The sequence below is a fragment of the Tympanuchus pallidicinctus genome, unplaced genomic scaffold (assembly GCF_026119805.1).
Source record: "Tympanuchus pallidicinctus isolate F22 unplaced genomic scaffold, pur_lepc_1.0 scaffold59, whole genome shotgun sequence".
Classification (NCBI taxonomy): Eukaryota; Metazoa; Chordata; class Aves; order Galliformes; family Phasianidae; genus Tympanuchus; species Tympanuchus pallidicinctus.
Window position 1 is genome coordinate 65132 of NW_026294779.1, and position 19294 is coordinate 84425.

Here is a 19294-nt window from a genome sequence, read left to right on the forward strand (position 1 = left end):
TGCATTCCCCATCAGTTTTCCTATGTCATGAATTTGCAAGTGCAAATGGAAACGTTATTCTGAGAGTACAAACAATTTGAAGGAGGAAGAATCAGCATGTCTGCTCCCGAAGCCCTCCTATGTACAACTTTCTTCCTACGGGGCTCAAAAAAGACACGTGCAGTCACTGCTGTAAGCGTAACCAAACCACTTGGAAACCAAACTGCCTGAGCCACTCAAAGCACTGAAAGGATTTTCACTTTCAGCTTTCAGTTTCTGGTGGAGGGGTGAAGACAAACTTCCCTGTTTTCCTTTACACACACACTGGGGCAGAGCTGAAGGTTCCACACAGAAGCACCGCCTGCTCAGCTCTGCGAGCAGCTGCCCGTGAAAACTGAACAACACACATTTGGACACAGGGGCTGCCCATGAAGCAGGGCTTCTGTAGGGAAAATGACCCCAAAGGATCAGACATCTGAACTCTGATCCCCAGCAGCTGCAGCACTGCCTGTGTACTCCGGGATGGCGAGGAAGCAGCTCTGTGTCAAATGCACCCAAATCCCACACGCGTTCCAGAGCTGCAGATGTGACCAAGTCTGCTCTCTTCCAGCACCAGTTCCACGTCTTTGAAGCTGACAAACAACTCAGTTCTGTTCTTTGCTCTCCTGCCCAAGAAATGCCTGAACTTTTGACAGCTGCCTGTGCAGAGGCTTGAACTGCTTGCAGTTGTCCCTTTCCAACAAGCAAGTTAACAAGACACAAGGACACTTCACTCTGGGTGGATTTCCTAAGCACGTGCTGAAGAAAGCTTGGTGGTAAATGTTTAAAGGGAGGAGGAAACAGCAGCTTTGCCACATTCTTTGCATATGGAAATTGTAACCAAGTGGTTCTGTTGGTACACATCCTAGGGATGTTTGCTACAAAGCTGCAATCAACTTTACTGTCTAAGAATGTTGGAACTCTCACAGAAGGCTCTTCTACAACTGGCATTCTACAAATGCCTTTCTTGCCTTATCTTCTTGGCCCCACAAGCTCCCCACAGAGGGATTTATTCACCTAATTCATTGATTAGCTGCAGTGCCGCAAGAATTGCTAGCAATTAAAGTCTCAAGCTTCACGAAGACTAATTTAACACGGTGAGGAACCCAACTCCATTCCAGCACAGCTACGCTGCTGCTGCTTCTCTACATGCCAGCTCAATTTCCCCTGTTCTACAGCACAATTTGAAGCACTTGCACCCTAAGCTGCAAATGGAAAAAGTCAGCATCTCCACGAAACTCCTGCTGCTGTAAAGTTCTCATAGCAACGTTGTCTTTGCCTGCAGCACTGTAGGTCTTAGTATTGCAGTGATCTCCAAAACAAGATGAGCAAATATTACTTGCCTGTAGAAGATGTGCTCTCAGATGTTGATCTCTTTCTGGAAGGGCTGCAATTTGTGCTCTCTGACTGCCTCTGGGAAGGTTTGTCCTGTGGTGGCAGAGTGCCTAAAAAGCAGATCAGGGAAGACAAAAGCACACAAAAAAACAACACTTCAGTCACAGTGCCAATAAAACACAATGTAGGTGCTAAATATTCAAACTAAGAGTATACTTTGTTTTCTTTCTCAGCATTAAGAACACTTCCTTGTTAGGATGTCAGTGCTTGCAGAAGGATGGATCTCAACCCTCACAACAGAATTGCTGGCAGGGCAAAGTCACACATGGGACAGTAAAGCGATCCTTGAGGAAGAGACACTTAGTATCCGAGGAGCAGCTTTCATGTAAAAAACCGACACCACAACAAACAAAACACTCCGACACATCCCTGCTTCCAAATGAACTCCCCTCCCGTTTCATCTTCATGGAACAGTTGAGGTTGGAAAGGATCTTCTGCAGATCCCAGACAGCCACCATGTCAGGTTTCCAACGTGTCCACAGAGACCCCAAAACCTTCCCAGGCAATCTGAACCAGAGTTCAACCCCCCTTACGATAAAACAGTTTGTTTTTTTTTTCTTCTACATGGCCAGAATTTCCTGTGTTTGACTTTGTGCCCGCTGCCCCTCGTCCTGTCGCCAGGCAGCGCTGGACTTGGCTCCCTTTTCTGTGCTCCCTGCCATCAGGTCTATGCACCACTGATAAGATTTCCCCTGAGCTTTCTCTTCCACAGGCTCAGCAGTCCCATCTCTGTTTGTATGACGGGATTCCCAAGCCCTCAGTCACCTCGGTGGTTTGTGACTGCATCCCTGCAGTGCCCCCGTGTCTTTCTTGGAGCGAGGAGCCCAGAACTTTTATGATTATTATTATCCTGTGTTGTAACACCTCAGAAATGTTCAACTGAGAGACGAAGTAAACAATACCACGGCTCCAAATATTCTCACTTTTTGACAGTGCAGAAGCACCAGATTTAATTTTTCATTAATTCTTCTCAGCAAAGGCATTCCTACAACGCTGCTGGACATTGCCCTGAGCTGCAAGCTGAACATTTTCGCATGGAGAACTCCCCACTTTGCTGCATGGCATCCTTGCACAGGGCTCTGAGTGTGTTTCTGGAGGGTCTGCTCTGACAACACAAAGCTAAGAAGGAAGCTGCAGTGGAACTCAGCAGGGAGACCGCATGCAGTTGCTCAGTATTAGAAAGAACAATTGTCTTCTCATCCCTGGATCAATTTTTCTGGTGAGGAACTACAAGAGATATTGATTTCATACTGCGTAGATTAAAACAAATGCCCTGAGACCTCAGGAAAAAAACTGGAAAAGAAAGGCTAACTGCTATAAGCACAAAGAGGTTATAATAAATTTCAGCAGGAAAAAAAGACGAGAAGAATTTAAAGAGCTGCTTCATTACAGAGCAGCTCATCACTGAGGTTTCTTACACATGACCACACACAGAGGGTTCCTTCCTCTCATAGATTTAACTGCTCACCTCCCTCAGCTGCCCAACCTCAGCAGGCAGGAGCCCTTCAGCCCCTGCGGGGCCTCAGCTGCGCAACCAGGCCCTGGGGTGACAGAGGCCGAGCCCTGATGGAGTTCAGCTGGTGCTCGGCCCAGGGTGCCATGCTAGGCCCGGGGTCAGGCAGCACTCGGCCCACACTCCTGTGTTAGGCTTGGGCTCAGGCAGCGCTAGCCCTATGGTCAGGAAGCAGCCCAGGCTGCACTCCCAGGCCCAGGAGGCACTAAGCTCAGGGTCAGGCAAGTGCTAGGCCTCAACTGCAGTGCAAGGCCTAGGGTCAGACAGGCGCTGGGCCTAGGCAGAGGTGGAGGCCCTGGCAGCGCTAGGCCTGGGGTGAGGCAGGTGCCAGGCCCAGGCTTCAGCTCTAGGCCCAGGCGGAGGCGCAGGCCCCGGCGGTGCTAGGCCCGGCCTTGCCGCCAGGCGGCGCCGTTGCCCACGGCCCTGCCCAGCGCTGCCGCCCGCCGCCGCTCGGCCCTCGGGTCGGGCACAACGCACAGCGCTGCTTCGCGACCCGAAACCGGCACACCAGCGGCTAAAATATACCTCGCGTTTGAACACGGAGGTTTCCCTTGTCTGAGCACGCCGTCTCTGAGCTCTGGGCGCACACACCTTGTGTCACGCTGACGCGTGCCTCAAACCTCTCCTTGGGTTTTCAATGGGATGAAGGGAGTTTCAAACCACCAAACAGCTTCTTTAGGTTCCCCTTCGCTCCAGGCACAGTGAGACCACCTTAAAATAAGCTCCCAGCTGTTCAGGGCAACTCGAGCTGTGAAGCTGCGGCGGTTCCCTGAAGAAGCCCCACGCAGCAGTGCCCACAAGCGGCTGCTGTGCTGACAGCCCCCGTGTCCTGCCGAGCCCCACGTAAAGACAACTCCTTACAGCCCCACGACCTTCCTGCCGGCCCCCGAGTACGGACTGTGCAAAGCTGCACGCCTTTAGGATTGAAACGCCTCTCTGAAGTGCATCTCCTGTGAAACACCACCGTTCATCCGCCGAGCCCCGTGTGCCGAAACGCAGCATCCCAATTATAGTTCTGATCCAATCAGAGAGCGTCAGACATCAGCTAAGATGACAGAAATCACGCGCCGAGGAAGGCGGCCATGCAGGGTTTGTGTTCAAAATCCTGTGGAAATGGAGGGTGTTTTCCATACGGGGTATTTCTGAAATAAATTGTGATGAATATCCCCTATGGATCACAAGGGACCATTTTAGAAAGCATTCCCTAACGCTGCTCTCCTACTGCTTGCTTTAACAGCTCTCATTCTGCGTTCCCTCCACCACGCACCTCAGCTGCATCTGGTTCAATAAATAAAAAAAAAATCATCCTTGATGCACCACATTTTCCCTTCATCTCTGCCATTTTCCGCAGTGCACAAAAATAGGACCCAGGTCCTTCACAGTAATAGCCACAGAATCACCATTCAGCAGTACAGATTAAAAACAAAGCCAACTATGCAACTTGCCATTGATCTGAAGGGGAAAAAGAAAAGCAAAAGCATGGGGCTTTTTTTAGATGCAGTCTAAGCCCTCTGATGCACGTAGACGACGCGGGCATCAGGAGCTCCTTGTGAATGAGATGAATGCTGAGCTGGAAGCTGCTCTCACAACACCAACAGCTGGTTCCAATCACGAGAAATACACTTACTGAAAGTGATACGCTGCATCTGATGAACCAAATAAACACGCCCTAAGAGGGAGAGTGATTCAGAGCCTTCGCTAGCAGGTTTCAGCCTAAAACATCTCTAATTAGGCCGTTCCTCATAAAAACCCAAGTCAGATCATTCACTGTAATGGAATTCCTCAGGAAATTCCCAGAACTGCACAAGCTACCACAACGATTCTTCGCTCCTCCGAGCTGCATGTAACCCTTTGGTGACTGAGCTCCTTCAATTCTCCTTTCCATCTCAGCAGCAGAGGCGACGTTACGGCTCTACTGCCTTCTCCTGACATCTCCCCCAATGTTGTTTTAATCAAATACTAAAATTCTGCCTTTCTCTTATCAACGCTGCATGCAGATGTACTTCACTTTCCTCATACTGGAGGATAACAGAAATGCAGGCGAGGCAGCAGGAGGCATCAAATGGAAGCTTTACAAGCAAGGAACACGAGGAGGTAATATTCCTTACTGACAGCGAGCTGCTTCCCCAGCACTCGCTGTGAGCTACCAGTCACAAGTGATTTTGGGCAAAGGATTTACATTTACCAGGGAGAGCACAGGAAGATTGGAGTAAAGGAGGAGAAACTGTCGGCATTTTTTAACGCAGCAGAATGGAGGTCCTTGAACAGCAATCCTCTGCTGCTGCCACTGCCATTTTCTGTGCAGCCTTAGTTCTGTTTCAGTTACGTTTAGGGATATGTAAGACGAGCTTCCCAGCTATGAATAAAACAGTCATTACAATGTTTGGTCTTGGGCATTCCCAGGATCATTTTGCAACTGCTTGGAGGTCCTGCAAAAGGCCTCAAGTCAGGGGTCAAAACCACGCTACAGTAAAGATGATCAAAACACCTAAAATTGGGTCATAAAAGAAATACGGAACATTTTCTTCAATGGAAAAGTAACTCACAGCAGGAGTCCCCACAGCTAGCCTCAACTCAATCCACCCAACTTCAAAATAAGTAGAATTTCTACAATATCAAAAATCATATGAAATTTTAACTCAATTTCTCCAGAAACCATAAGGATAAAGAAAAGCCTTTGAATGAAATCATCCTTTGTACGCAAAGCAAAGCAAATCTGGTGGGAAGAGGTACTCATGCAGCCCCACACACAGAACTCATCCCATTAATCTGCACCGGAAGCTGAGCAGAACAGCGTGAACACAACAGAAATCCTCATAAAAAACCCCCAACCAACCAACAGCAGTTCTAAAATCCAACACGGAAAAACTGCCACAAAGCCAAAGCTCTCGCTGCCTGCCTCTCCAAGCGCAGGCAGGTTTAGAGCTTACCATAACAAGGCTGATGATAACAAGGCTCCCTTACCTGACAGAGGCTGCAGTGCCTTCTCAATAGAAGGCAACGGTTCCTTTCGCAGCGGTCGATTTAGCGAGCTGTCCTGGCCGCTGAAGAGTCCAGGGCTGTCAGTTAGTTTTTTACGTCCATTGGTGCTGGTAGAGTTTGTGACTCTGCAGCTGCCTATTGCACTTGTGAAAAGATTGGTGTGCTCGTCGCTGCTGGCCGGCTCGGAGCTGGGGGTAAATCCCCCCAGGGACAGACCTGGGGAGCCGTCTGAGCAGTCTATCTGTAACGGTGTCTGCAAGCCCAGTGCTAAGGAATTAGACTCCGAAGGCTCCCTCCGGACCCACTGTTCGTCTCTGCTCAGCAATCCCTTGGAAGGCGACAGGTGGGGACAAGACATGTGACATCTGTGTTTCTCCTTATGTTTGTACCTCTCACCGACAGCCTCCTTCCCGAATCTGTAGCGCTTCAAGGACTCCAGAACTGTTCTGGAAGAGCTATTGGCCGTGATGGTGTCCATGGAAACCTGCGGCTGCTCGGAAGTACGATGCTCTCTGTGTTTGTGGCGGTGCCGGTGCTTGTGCTCCAGCATCCAGCCGTAAGCCATCTCGGGGGGAACGCTGGGGTACGTGCTCATGGACAGCAGCGGAGTCCTACTCGTCGTGAGGAAAGCTTCCTGGCGTAAAAGTTTATGCTTTTTCTTGTGGTATTTGGTGGGATTGAGAAGCAAATGGCCTGTATGCATGTAGGAGGGCGGTGGCAGCGGGGTGGTGAAAGAAGGAGAAGGTGGAGGGGGATAAAGAGTCGGAGGGTACCTTCCGTAATAACCTAAACCTATGGGAGCAGCTGCGAGGGGGGAAGGAGAGTAAGGCATGCCGTAGGAGGGATAGAACCCGGTGCTGGAGAGAGGAAAGCTGAGGCTGTGCATGAAAGGCATTTCTGCCATAGCCTCGCGCATCTTCGGAGGCCTGCCTCTCTTCTTCTTTAAATCGGGTTTCCTAATGTAGTGCAACGGATCTAAAGGAAAAGTGGGGTGAGTGTAGAAACTATTGAAATTGATCCGGAAAATGGTAGGCAGGAGATCCCGGGGTATAAAATGGTGACTTCTGTGGGTTATTCTAATTTCGCTTAATCGACTGATTAATTCTTCCAACTCAGCCAGGAAATCCGGGTCCTGCCTACCCCGAAGCTGAGGATATTTCTTTTTCCTTTTTCGCTTCTGCCTCTTCATTTTGTCGTAACTGAGGTAATCGTGACTCCGGCGCTTGCATTTGTGTTTATGCTTCTCTTTGAGATTACTTAAAACCGTGGAAGCTTCGGGTGCAATAAGGGAAACGTGATCGAAGGAATGCCTCTTCTTCTTCTGCCCACAGAATTTCTCAGCTCGATCCGAAGTGCTGTTGTTATCTGTTCCTATTCCACTGTCGCTGGGTATGGTCTCATCGCTGTGAGATTCGCTCACGGGGGAAGGAGTGGCTTCTTTCAGCGATGTCAGCTCACTCAAGTGAGAAGGAGAGTTTGGCAACAAGGTGGGTGGCGATAATCTCCTCCTTCCCTTAGCAGCTTTCTTCATTGCGAGTGTCTGAACAACGCTTCCTTGCCTGGAGTGGATGTGCAAGTAAGGCACCGAGCTGGGCTCAATGAACCCCGCGTCGCTGCTGACGGGGCTCTGCCCCCCACTGACCGCAGAGGACTGAGAGCAAACGGGGGACGGGAGGATGTCGGAATTAGTCGCTGCTGAAGGCAGCAGGTGGGGAAGTACTTGGCCAAACGACGTCCCGGGAGTTTGTTGAGAAGACTTCTCAAGAACCGTCAGGCTGGCAGAATTGCCGGTTAAAATCCCGTTCAGGACAGCTTTGGGTTTCCTTCCTCTCCTTTTTCCTATATAAATCGTTCCTTTCTTGCTGACATTTATTTGCTGGCCCAGTTTTGAACCAAAAGTGGCAGCAAGAGTTGACACCGTGTTGTGGAGCTTGGATTGCACTTTCCCTTTGTTATTTGGTTCCACCGTACTCGAGAGAATCTGATTCAAAAGTTTCTTTCTCTTCAAAGTTTTCATTTTATTTATTTTTCGGATAATTGTTTTCATTAACTGCCCGTTGTTTCTCTTGGCAACTTTTCTGTCTGAGTCTACTTCCAAATCGCTCATGCTACAAACATTAGGCTTTTGGACTTCTTCTGGCCCTCGGAGCTGGTCCTTTCTCTCGTAAAAATCCCCGCTCCGATGCTGATCGCTCTCAGACTCTATCTTGTTCGAGCTCTCCGTTCCAACAAAAGGTGCCACAGAAAGAATCGGTGGCTTCATTTTAATCGATGACCTCATCTGCCTTTTAGGTCTCCCTCTCTTTTTAGGAAAAGCTTGTCCCGATAAACTCTGCTTTAGGGAAGGAATTTCCACCTCGGGCTGCAAAATAGGAGGTTCCTGCTCTTCTTTTGACTGCACTGAAAAGACTTTTGATGCTGGGATCTTCAGAGTTCTTTTGGGGGGACCTTCAAGCTCCGGCATCTCCTTGGATTTAGGTCTTCCTCTTTTAGGTTTATACATGTCAGGTAAGAAATCATCCGACATACACAAACTTGAAGGTTGTTTGTGAGCGCTGTAGAACTTCTGAGTCTGCTTGTCAGACTCAGTCAGCAGTGCAAGAGACTGCCCACTGCCCTCATTCAGTTTTGGCAGCTGATGCTTAACAAATTCGTGCTCCACAAACGAAGACGATCCTATGTTTTTTAAGAATTTGGCCTGCTCCAAATTACTGCTGGATAGTGCACTGTATGAAATGTTTTTAAAAAGCTCTGACCTTTCCAGTTCCAGACCCTTTGGAGGCCGGCATGTGCTTCTCGACACCACTTTAGTCCATCGTGGCTTCCTTCCTTTTCTCTTCTTTAAAGGTTTGGATTGCTGACTGGTGCTCAGATTTTTTGCTCCTTGGCAGGATTTATCTGATGCAGCTATTGCACCGATCTTTAGGAACTGCTTGCTACTAAACAAGCTTGTAAAACTCACTACCGAAGGGGTGACAGTAGCATGAATGCTTGTTTCAGCTGCCAAAATGGGTTTTTTCCCTATGGAAGGGCTAGTTCTTGAAGTTTCTACATAAGTAGCCTTTGAATCACTTAGGTCTTTGTCAGCACCTTTAAAATCGGTGCTCAGAGTATGGTTCAACGTTCTGTTAATATTCAGAAGCGTGCTGTCGGGAGAAAACTGAGTTTTGCCAATCTGATCTGAAATGCCTTCTAGGAGATCAGCCGTGGAGCTCAGATGCAGCGGGTTGGGGGCTAACTGTGAAGATGCTGCTGAGAGGCTCCTGTTTAAGGTGGTAACAGACACTGTGGGTGAAGGCGACGGGAGATTTCCCTCTCCTACTGCACTAAATGGGGACTTGGCTGTGGATACGTCTGAAGCACCTCCTGTCCTGAAGTCTGGTGAAGTGCAATAGACCGGAGGCTGTTTTTCGTGCTTAGATGTTTCATAAATCCCTTTCTCACTGGCTGTGTAACCATCCTGTGGGACGCAGATTCCTTCATTAAACATTTCTTTGCCTACATCAGCGATTTCTTTCCGAATTGAAAATTTTTCCAAGCTACTTTCTTTGCTCTGCCTCGCAATATGCTTCTCAAACGTTTTGCTGCTACTATTTTCTTTCAGCAAATCCGTAGTATCGTGGCTTTCAAGGCTGCTGAGGTTAGAATTGCAAGGAAGCTTAAAGGGCTCCGAGGCAGGCATGAGGGAGTCTGCTTTCAGAGTTCCAGAGTCCTTGTTAACCAAACCCACTGGAGTGCTGATTCCTGTTGGCTTCTTTCCAGAGTCCTTGCTAACCAATCCCACCGGACTGCTCATGCCTACTATCTTCCTCCCAGAGTCCTTGTTAACCGGACCCACTGGGCTGCCAATCCCTGGCGTCTTCCTGCCAGAGTCTTTGTTAGGCAGAGCCGTGGCATTGCCAGTCCCCGGCATTTTCCTCCCAGCATCCTTGCTAACCAATCCTGCAGGACCACTTATTCCCAGCAACTTCTTCCCAGCATCCTTGTTAATCAGTCCTGCTGGAGCGCTGATCCCCGCTGGCTTCTTTGCAGACTCCTTATTAGTCAATCCGGTTGGAGTGCTGATACCTGGAAACTTCCTCCCAACATCTTTGTTAATTAATCCAACTGCAGAGCTGGTCACTGGCTGTTTCTTTCCAGAGTCCTTGCTAACTAACCCAGGTGGAGTGCTGATCCCTGCCAGCCTCTTTCCAGAGTCCTTGTTAACCAATCCTATTAACGGGCCGATCCCTTGTGGCTTCTTCCCAGAGTCTTTGTTAACCAATATGGCTGCGCTACCAATCCCTAATGGCTTCTTCCCTGAGTCCTTATTGACCAATCCAACAGCAATACCAGATCCTGGCAATTTCTTTACCAAATCTTTATTAACTATCCCACTTGCAGGAATGGTTCCTGGCAGCTTCTTCCCAGAGTCTTTAACCAAACCAGATGCAGTTCCGCTTCCAGGCTTCTTCTGCTTCGTTTTGGAAGACTTCGAAGGAGGACAAGTTGCAATAAGTTGAGCCAATTTCTCTGTAACAGTTGTTGCTCCATTAATCTGTGTTCTATCCTTTAAGTCAGAATTATGGCTACTGATAAGAGTCGGAGGAGATGACTTTATATAATCTGTCATTTCAGTGTGCAATGGGGAAACTTTCTTAGGTAAGGGATTTGTTTCTACTTGTATACCTTCTTCCACATGTAATTCAACTGTTGTAACTTCTCCAGCTTTCTTGTACGACTTTGAAGGGTCCTACAAGTTAATAAAAAGAGAAGTTCTTTAGGAATAGAGCACAAAGACCCACTACCTCAACAAATTCTACTAGGAACCTGTCAATGCTTCTTCTTCGTTTCGAAGGACATTCTTTTCGCATAGAGCTCCCAACACATCTTTGAAATGCATGGATACATTCACTCCAATCTGGGCCTAAGAATGGAAGATTCCCATCCCTTATAATTACATGCGCACACAATTTCAAAACATTGCAGGATATCTCATCTCAAGCATTAAATGGAGAGGGAAAGGCATCAGTGTCATCCTCATCCATCCCTCTCCAATAAAAACGAGCAAGCCAATTGCTTGGTACTTACTGTACTTAATTACAGTCAGCACTGGGTGGATTACATTTTAGAAAACTAACTATGGTAGGCAAATATCTAATTATACTGAAGAAAGATATAGCCTGGATTCCTTTGAAATCATTTGACAACTTGGGTGCTGCTCATGAATGAAGTACTGCCTCGGCAAGCTGCACCAGTACAATCCCAACAGAAGACTGCAAGCTGGACTCAGTCTGGCATTATTTCCTAGAGATGGGAAATAGTTGCTTAGGTAACACGTGTTGCCCGAGCTGTCGGAGCTCTGCAGTGCGCAGACGTGCTGACCTGCCACTTTTCTGCAGGGCCAGAGCCAGAGGTGCTGCTTGCTGGCACTCAGTGGAAGCTACTGAGTCAGCATGACCCACAACATGGTTCCAAACCTGAAATCCAACCACTGCAATCAGGGCTCTCAAACATGCTGTAGACACAGGGAGACTGCGAGTCCCAGAGATCTTCAATAAACAGTACTGAAGGAAACTTTTTGATCATCCTTAGTCATAGAGATCCTTCTTGCAGTTCTGTATTATCAAAAGCTTCTGTTCATGGGAGGTGTTGCTATCACTAAGGTGTTGCTGTCACACAGAAAGGAATAAGATCGTTTTAAAGTGGCACTGAAAATTAAACTTCAGTAGTGCACAGCCAGGAACTTTGGGAATAACAAGTATGGAAAGCAACAGTGAGGAAAACATTTGAATACAGTGCTCGTGCACTGAGGAAATCAAGCAACTCTCAGCTTAACTGTACCAGCACCAGTCAGAGTGCTTGCACACACCAGCTGTAAGAGTTTTAAAGCAGTTGGCCAAAAGCTAATCAAAGCAGGTCACTCCACCCGCCTGAGATGAGCCCTGACCACTGCCTGGATCTCTGCTGGGCTCACACTAAAATCCTTGATGCACCAGAAGCAAAACAGCACTGATGTTACCACCGCTGCCTACCAGCCTGATTGTGTTTTCAGCAAACAAACAAGGTTTCCCAAGAGCAGCGATGCATCTCCGATCAAAGTCCTCCTCTTGGGGAAGGGTGGACAGGAGCACGGGTAGAGGCCGGATGCCTCCAAACGCAGATACAGAACAAAACCCACCAGTCATATGGGCTACCGATTTTTAGCTGTGGTGGAAAAAGCGACTGTGGTCTACAGAGAATAGTTTGGCACTTAGCCCAGCTTTTCTGTGGCAGCTGCAATCTTATGTAAATTCTGCTGGAGCGTCACATTTCAGGAACTTCCCCCCCTATTCACCCACCCTCATACTCACCAAACCCACAGCTGGGGGCGGGGAGGGGAGCAGCCCCATACCCTAAAGCATGGGGACAAAAGTGGGCCAGGCTTTCCTGAAATGACTTCTGTTGTGCAAACAATCACTGCACGACAGGGAAGGCGTAATCTGAAGTCCCAAATATATTACAGAGTGCTTTCGACGAGTGCAGCACTTGAAAGCTTCCGTGTTTGGCCCCGTTCACATGCAGCTCTCCAAATGGCAGCTGGTCCCACGCCTTCATTCTGTCCCTGGTGCTGGAAGCTGCCTTACACGAAGCCCATTTAGCGCTGCATGACTTTGTGCAGTCAGTCTAAAACAAGACCTCAGGTCCCAGATCCTGCAGAGAAAGCTCTGAGCCACTCCAAAGAAGATGAACCGAAACATTTACTCTGCTTTGGTACCTTTTTGCCCAGTTTTTCACTTGGTGGCTGTGATCTCATCAGCAGCCTTCCCTGCCTAACCAAAGGCAAGATACAGAAGGACAGAGCGCTGCACTCAGCAGTTTTACAAAGACATAAGATGAAGCAGAAAGGCAAGTCGCAGCCTGCTCACCCTATTTTAGAGTTACAGCAGACTGTAGCTATGTTACTATCACTTCTTGCCTTCCCATTTTCTAAAACTTCAGCAATGCAACTCTGCAGTGCCTCTGCACGTCTTCACCACGCACACATCAGCAAACCACTCATCTAAAACCAACAGAAGCTGAGTTTGTATTTATCTGTAAATACGGAATGGAAAAGTGGAATCCCTGCCACTTTTTTCCTGTTGGTTTTTTTTTTTTCCCTCTTTAGAAGGCTGGTAGCTTTGTTACCTCCACATTTCTGGAAGACAAACCAAACAAACTCACCCACCACTCATCTTTGTGAATGGAGATCAACCATCTGTTGGCACAGCTGAAGACGCTGCCCAAGTTTTAGGAGTCCCTTCAGCAATAAGCTTGAAATCCCACCCAGAGATGGGAGTGCAAAGCACTTTCCTATTCCTTTTTACACTGGTATTCCAAGGGAAAGATTTCTACTACTTCCCTTTGTGCCTTGGCAGTGAACCGAGCACACTGCATGTGCTGAATTCCCACTCAATTCCTCCTTCAAAAGCACGGACAGTTCAGTCTCACAGCTACAAAGATTGTCACAGCTTGCTCTGAATGGGTCACAGAATTGCTTCTCCTCGCCTCCTCTCCACAGAAAGGAAAAAATTAAGGGATCAATTTCATTTTCTGAAGCGTAATTTCCAGCACTACAACTCGCTTTATTTCATCACAGTAAGGAGAAAAAAAAAATACATCCCTCTGGTGTAATATTCAAAACACGAGGTGGTTTTAAACTCTGTTTACCACTTGTTTCTAGAAAACCAAATTTTATCTCGCGCTGGAAATCAGCAGGATGCTGCAAACCATCGCTCCAGCCATCAGGGAACGGGGTTCAACAACTCACACAACATCTCAGCACAGCGTCAGAGAGAGAGCAGAGCATCTGCAGTGCGTGACCATCAGTGAGGGACTTGAAACTGTTTTAAGCAAGGAGAATTTGGACTGCAAGAGAGTGGAGCTTCTCTACGCTACGCATTTGGGTTACTGAGCAGACAAGAGCACTGCAGAAACAAATACTCACTTGTTTTGAAGGACAGTGCTCGTTCTTCTCATCTGTCATCTTCCCACTCTTTGGTGGCCTTCGTGGTTGCTTGATGCTGGTTTTTATGGCAGGCCGGCACACATAATTCTCGAGGTTCTTAGGAGGCTTTTTTGTTCTCTTTGCTTGGAGACCAATCTTCAGTTTCAAGTTTCCCTCCGAAAAGTTTGTTTCTTTCACTGAAAACTGTTGCTGCGCATCAACCAGAGCCTCCTTCTTCCCATTCTCCACACCGTTCCCCTCCCGATTCTTCTCACCCTCCTCCTCTTCCTTGGTGCAGCTTTCCAGGTCTACGTCTCCCTTTCCCACCAACGTGCCAATGTTTACCAAAGAGGGGCTTTTCCCAGAAAACCCTTCAGAATCAGAGCCCAAGCCTAACATAGCAGTATTCCGAGGGTCCATCACAGAAGGAGTCCAAGCCTTCGGGTAACTGTAGGGAAGATTTACGGCGAGCTGTTCCACAGAAGATCAGTTCTACGACTGGCAGCCAGCATCTTTTACTCTGCAAAGGGAAAATGAAGACAGAGGTAAAGTCCAGCTTGAGAGCAGGAGGGAACCGACTAGCAAAAATGATCAGAAAGCAATTGTAGGTCAGGAAGTTCTGAGGTGGGCAACGGCTGGGCAGCAGCTGAGCGCTTTGCAGTGACTGGGAACGAGGGAGAACACGACAAATAAATATTTGCACTTTCATTTGAACCTCCAGGAATGCGGGAAGAGAAAAGTCCATCACTGTCCATCACTGGGACACTGATGTGTGTGTATTTAACCCACCTACCATGAGACAGCAGAGCAAATTTTCTCATCTCAGCTTCCCCCAGAAGTAAAGCAGAGGGCGATGGGAACAAACCAATGCAAGGGCTGCACCTACAGCTGTCACCTTCCAATAAGAACATCTCCAAATAATCAAAAATGCTATTACATTATTGCTCAGGAGATCGGAGGTAATTAGGTGAAATCTCCATCTTGCATCCAGATGAAAATAATTAAAAAACCAGTGGGGTGACACAGGGGACTAAAAGCAAATCAGTACCAGGTCCCAGGCAGAGGCCGTTGGGCAACTTCGTGTCAGTGGAAGTGGGATCCACATGCAGGCACACCAAGGAAAACTGGCCGGCACATAAATAATAACAACTCATGGATTAGCTCCGAATTATTTGGCTACAAGAAGTGATTCCTACAGTCTGTGATGCAGTTTAAATCCCAAATCTTTGTCCACACAAACGCTTCCTTCTCCAGTCAGGTAACTGCAGCCCAGAGCAGCCACAACCCTTCAGTCACGTTCCTACAAACACAATTAATTAATGAGCTTAAAATCGGAAAGCGAGTTGAATCAAAGCAGCAGCACCAGCACTGCTGCACCTGGCTGCACATTTCCTTTGCCCAGATGAGGAACGATGCCCACATAGCAGCTCCATCAGCTGCAGGACCAAGGCAAAGAGTGCCTTCAGAGCCCGAGGCTGCAAGGTGGTCCCCCTCAATCCACCCTAAAGGGACCCGGAACCATTCCAAAGTCCCCAGATCCATGGCTCTCATCAACACGTAGCAGGTCATTTCATTTAGCCATTAATTCCACTCTGCACAGACAACAAAAATGCTAATCCTGGACCTAATCATCATTTTGCCTTGATCACTGTAATCTTCTTCTCTCTGACTCTCCAATTATCCCACTCTAATTCATACAGAATGTGTCTGCCAATTTGATCGTTTTCATAACCATGGGCTGATTGCATCTCATCCCCTTTCTATCCCAATAACGTTTTTTCTTCCCCACCCCTCCAAGTTCAGGCTTCCCATCGCCGTGCAGAACAGCCCTTTGGTTCCTGAACTGCTCCTACACCTCAGTGCCTTCTGTTACACCACCGTGTGTGTTCTTCTTCTGCCTTTTTTCAGCTTTTTCCTGAGTTATGCCATTCTCTGTGGCACCCTTCACTCTCCGGATGCTCCCCACACATCCGCCCATAGGACCTCTGTGGTTCCTCCAGCAGCTCAATGCCTTCAGATCTTCTCATGGATGCAGTGCAATGGAGCAGCTGGATGGCAAAACCACAGCCAAGAGGCGGCTGGAGCAGCTTCCAATGAATCTACCCCGAAAACACCCAAGATCTGGTACTTTCAGGACAAAAGATGATCCTATAGACCTGAAGGATGAGTGCCCTCCCTTCCCACTGTTCCACCAGCACACAGAGCCTCATCATTTCACCACCAGCTCGGAGAAGAGGGCAACGGACTCACAGAGCGCTGCTCCCAGAGGAGATCCTCAATGTGAATGAGCTTCATTACACCTTCGTGCACCAGGCCAGCAGTGCTGCTCAGCCATTCCTCCCCCAGGGCTCACATTCTGCAGACCCACAGCTTTTCCCACAGCAACACCCACACGTTTCACTTACAACGTGACAAACTCCATTTCCCACTCTATCCCAAGACGTCCTGCCAGCTTTCATCCACGGGATCTTCGCTGAATGCAGATTTTGCTACACCAAGAACTCCCCAGCACCAAACATCTGCGTGGCCATACAGACCACCATCCTCACCACCTCCCCACAGTGAAACACACCGAGCTTTCAGCCACTTACCCCACAGATCTCAAATCCCTCCTCACCAAACAGAAGCATTTTCGCACCTCTTCAGACTTGTGCCACCTGGGGCTGAAGGCTGAGCAGAGCGATGGTTCTCTCATTCATTCTCACTGCTGTGTTGGCACATCCAACTCAGCACGGATTACAGAACACAATTAAAGTCAACAATCCACGCAGCACCCCCACCTCCTTACAGCAGCTGCTATGTAAGCACATGGGCTACGTCCACCTTTCTCCTGTGACGCTGCTTGTAGTTTCTATCCATGAGGCTGCCCCACAAACCAAGCATTTAAACTCCCTCCCCTTCACTTTAAACTCCTTAAAACAAGTCTCTTCCTTTTGTCAGTTATGACTTAATTTTTGTTTGCTGTTCATTATCGCTACGACACGCTGAGCTTTTCAGATGACTGCTGACTGCCTGTAGCAACAAAACGTAACTGGAGGCCAACAAGTTGGATTGCATTGGTTTGGAAAACACGATACACAGAATCCTCCCCACCCCCCTCCCAGCATCACAGAGCTCAGAGCAGCCACCAAAGCTTTCGTTTTCGAGTAAAAATGCTTCTCCAGAACTCAAGTAGGCAAACAGATGATGATTTTAGAGCCCATCTCCACCCATATGTTCAGCCAGCTGCCAAAACTTCCCCATTCACACTGAGGCAGCAGCACCAGGGACAGCCTCCGGGTCCTCACGGATGACCACGTGCAGCACAGCTCGCTGGCTTTCACCCTTTACATCACTTCCCACATTCTCAATGCAGGTGCACTCAGGAGAGCAACCAAAATAATCGAGCAAAGAGGTTCTCTGCTGTGTATTTAAGTGCGTGAAGTCAAAGCAGACACATCTCAGCAGCACGCCCTGCAGTTCCAGCTCCCCACATCTCCCCATGGCACGAGGAAGCCGGAGCAGGAACCCATTGCTGTGCTTCTTGTTCAGCTGCTGACAGAACACAGCTCCCTAGGAAGGGAATACATGCCCTGAGGCCATGGATGGAAACCCACATTCCAGGCTCTTTCTACTTCTCTGCAGAGTAATTAACGGGGTGAAGGAACCACAAACCAAGGGTGAGCAACAGAAGTTACTGAGGCTGGAGATTCACATTATCGTGGTGTTCCAGGGGCTGAAAGGGGAAATCACCTCATGCAACTCCTGGGCAAAGCAGGATCCCTACAGGAGGGGCACAAACTGCATGCATCACACAGTAAAAAGTAAAGGACAGCAACACGTTTTGGCTTCTGAGCTGAGAAACGGGTCAAGCTGAGAACCATGAGGCTCAACCATCACATCTGAGCTCATAAACAGGACCAAAAACGCAACAGAAGGGCAACTTCCAAAGCATGATTGGTGGGAGGGGGACGGCACACAAACACAGAGACCCACGAGGTGTGGAGCCAACCCAGCAAATCCCCCCAAAGTGCAACAAACCACCTCAATGTTTCATTCAGAGGGTGGTGAGGCACTGGCACAGGTTGCCCAAGGAGGCTGTGGATGCCCCAGCCCTGCAGGCATTGGAGGCCAGGCTGGATGTGGCTCTGGGCAGCCTGGGCTGCTGGTTGGGGACCTGCACACAGCAGGGAGTTGGAGCTGATGATCATTGTGCTCCTTTGCAAACCAGGCCATTCTAGGATTCCATGGGTCCTTATGGTACCCCATGGGTCCCTGTGGCACCCCATGGGTTCTCTGGGCAGCCTGGTCTGGTGGTTGGCAACCTGCACACAGCAAGGGGTTGGAACTGATGATCATTGTGGTCCTTTTCAACCCAGGCCATTCTATGATTCTGTGGGTCTCTGTGAGTCTCATTGAGTCTCTATCTGTCCCTATGGGGGAATCTATGGGTCCCTATGGGCCTCTTGGTGCCCCTGTACATAGCAGGGGGTTGGAACCAATGGTCATTGTGGTTCTGTTCAACCCAGGCCATTCTATGAGTCAATGGTTCTGTGGGTCTCTATGTGTCCCTATGGGGGATCTATGCGTCCCTATGGGACTCCTGGTGACCCAGCACACAGCAGGAGGTTGGAACTGATGACCACTGTGGTCCTTTTCAACCCAGCCCATTTTCTGCTTCTCTGATTCTACGACATGTAACTGCCCCCATCCTCCCTGCAGACCCCCGGCCATTCAAAGCCAAGGAAACTCGGACTCAACCCCCACCCCTCCCAAAAAAAAACCTCACCGGGAAACTTCCCTACAGCCCCGCGGATCGGAACGCCCGGAGGTCCCGCGGTGCCGCCGCCGCTCCGCCCCGCTCTGAAGGCGGCTGTCAGCGCCGGGTCCGGCCGGAGCGGGGCCTCCTTTGCAGGCCGCGCCGCTGTCAGCGGGTTCAGCTCTCGGCCCGCCGCTCCCCTCCCGCTGTCAGCGATCCTCCGCCCCTCCCGGCTGTCACGGAGCGCCCGCCCCGCCCGCGCACGGCCCCGCTCCGCCGACCGGAGAGCTCCGCCGCCGCCGCCGTTGGCGGGATCGCATCCCGCAGGCCGCACCCGAGCGCTCGGGGCGGGCTGAGATGCGGTGCAGCGCGGCGCGGTGCGGTGTGGTGCGGTGCGGCCCTCCCGGCCCCGCTCCGCTCCGCTCCGCTCCCCTCCCCCCGGGCTCCGGGCCCGAGGCGGTCCCCAGTCCCCGCCCGCCGCCCTCTCCCGCTCGCTCTCCCGCCCTCCCGCTCCTCACCGTGTCAGCGACAGCACGGCCGGGACCGAGGACGGGCTCCTCCTCGCCGCATCCTCCCGGCCGTCCTCGGGGACGGAGCCAGGGCGGGACCCGGACCGAGCGGCCGCCGCTTCGGCCCTGCTCCGACCGAGGCGGCGAAACCAAAATGGCGGCGGCTTCTGCTCCACCGCGAGCGAGCGCCCGGC

The 19294-nt window shown here is 49.7% G+C and overlaps 1 protein-coding gene across 3 annotated transcripts in view; it reads right to left on the reverse strand.

Moving 5' to 3' along the window:
- ASH1L (ASH1 like histone lysine methyltransferase) overlaps positions 1-19282 on the reverse strand; it is a 39352-nt gene extending 20070 nt beyond the window's left edge. For 2 of the 3 annotated variants that reach the window (XM_052705522.1, XM_052705521.1), the window contains exons 1-4: positions 19110-19282; positions 13854-14373; positions 5891-10640; positions 1362-1463 (exon numbers count right to left, since the gene is read on the reverse strand). In XM_052705522.1, coding sequence (XP_052561482.1) covers positions 1362-1463; positions 5891-10640; positions 13854-14273 — 5272 coding nt within the window. In that variant the 5' untranslated portion in view covers positions 14274-14373; positions 19110-19282. The remainder of the gene's footprint in view (positions 1-1361; positions 1464-5890; positions 10641-13853; positions 14374-19109) is intronic. The other variant, XM_052705523.1, reaches the window with a different exon arrangement.
- Between the last annotated feature and the right edge of the window lie 12 nt (positions 19283-19294).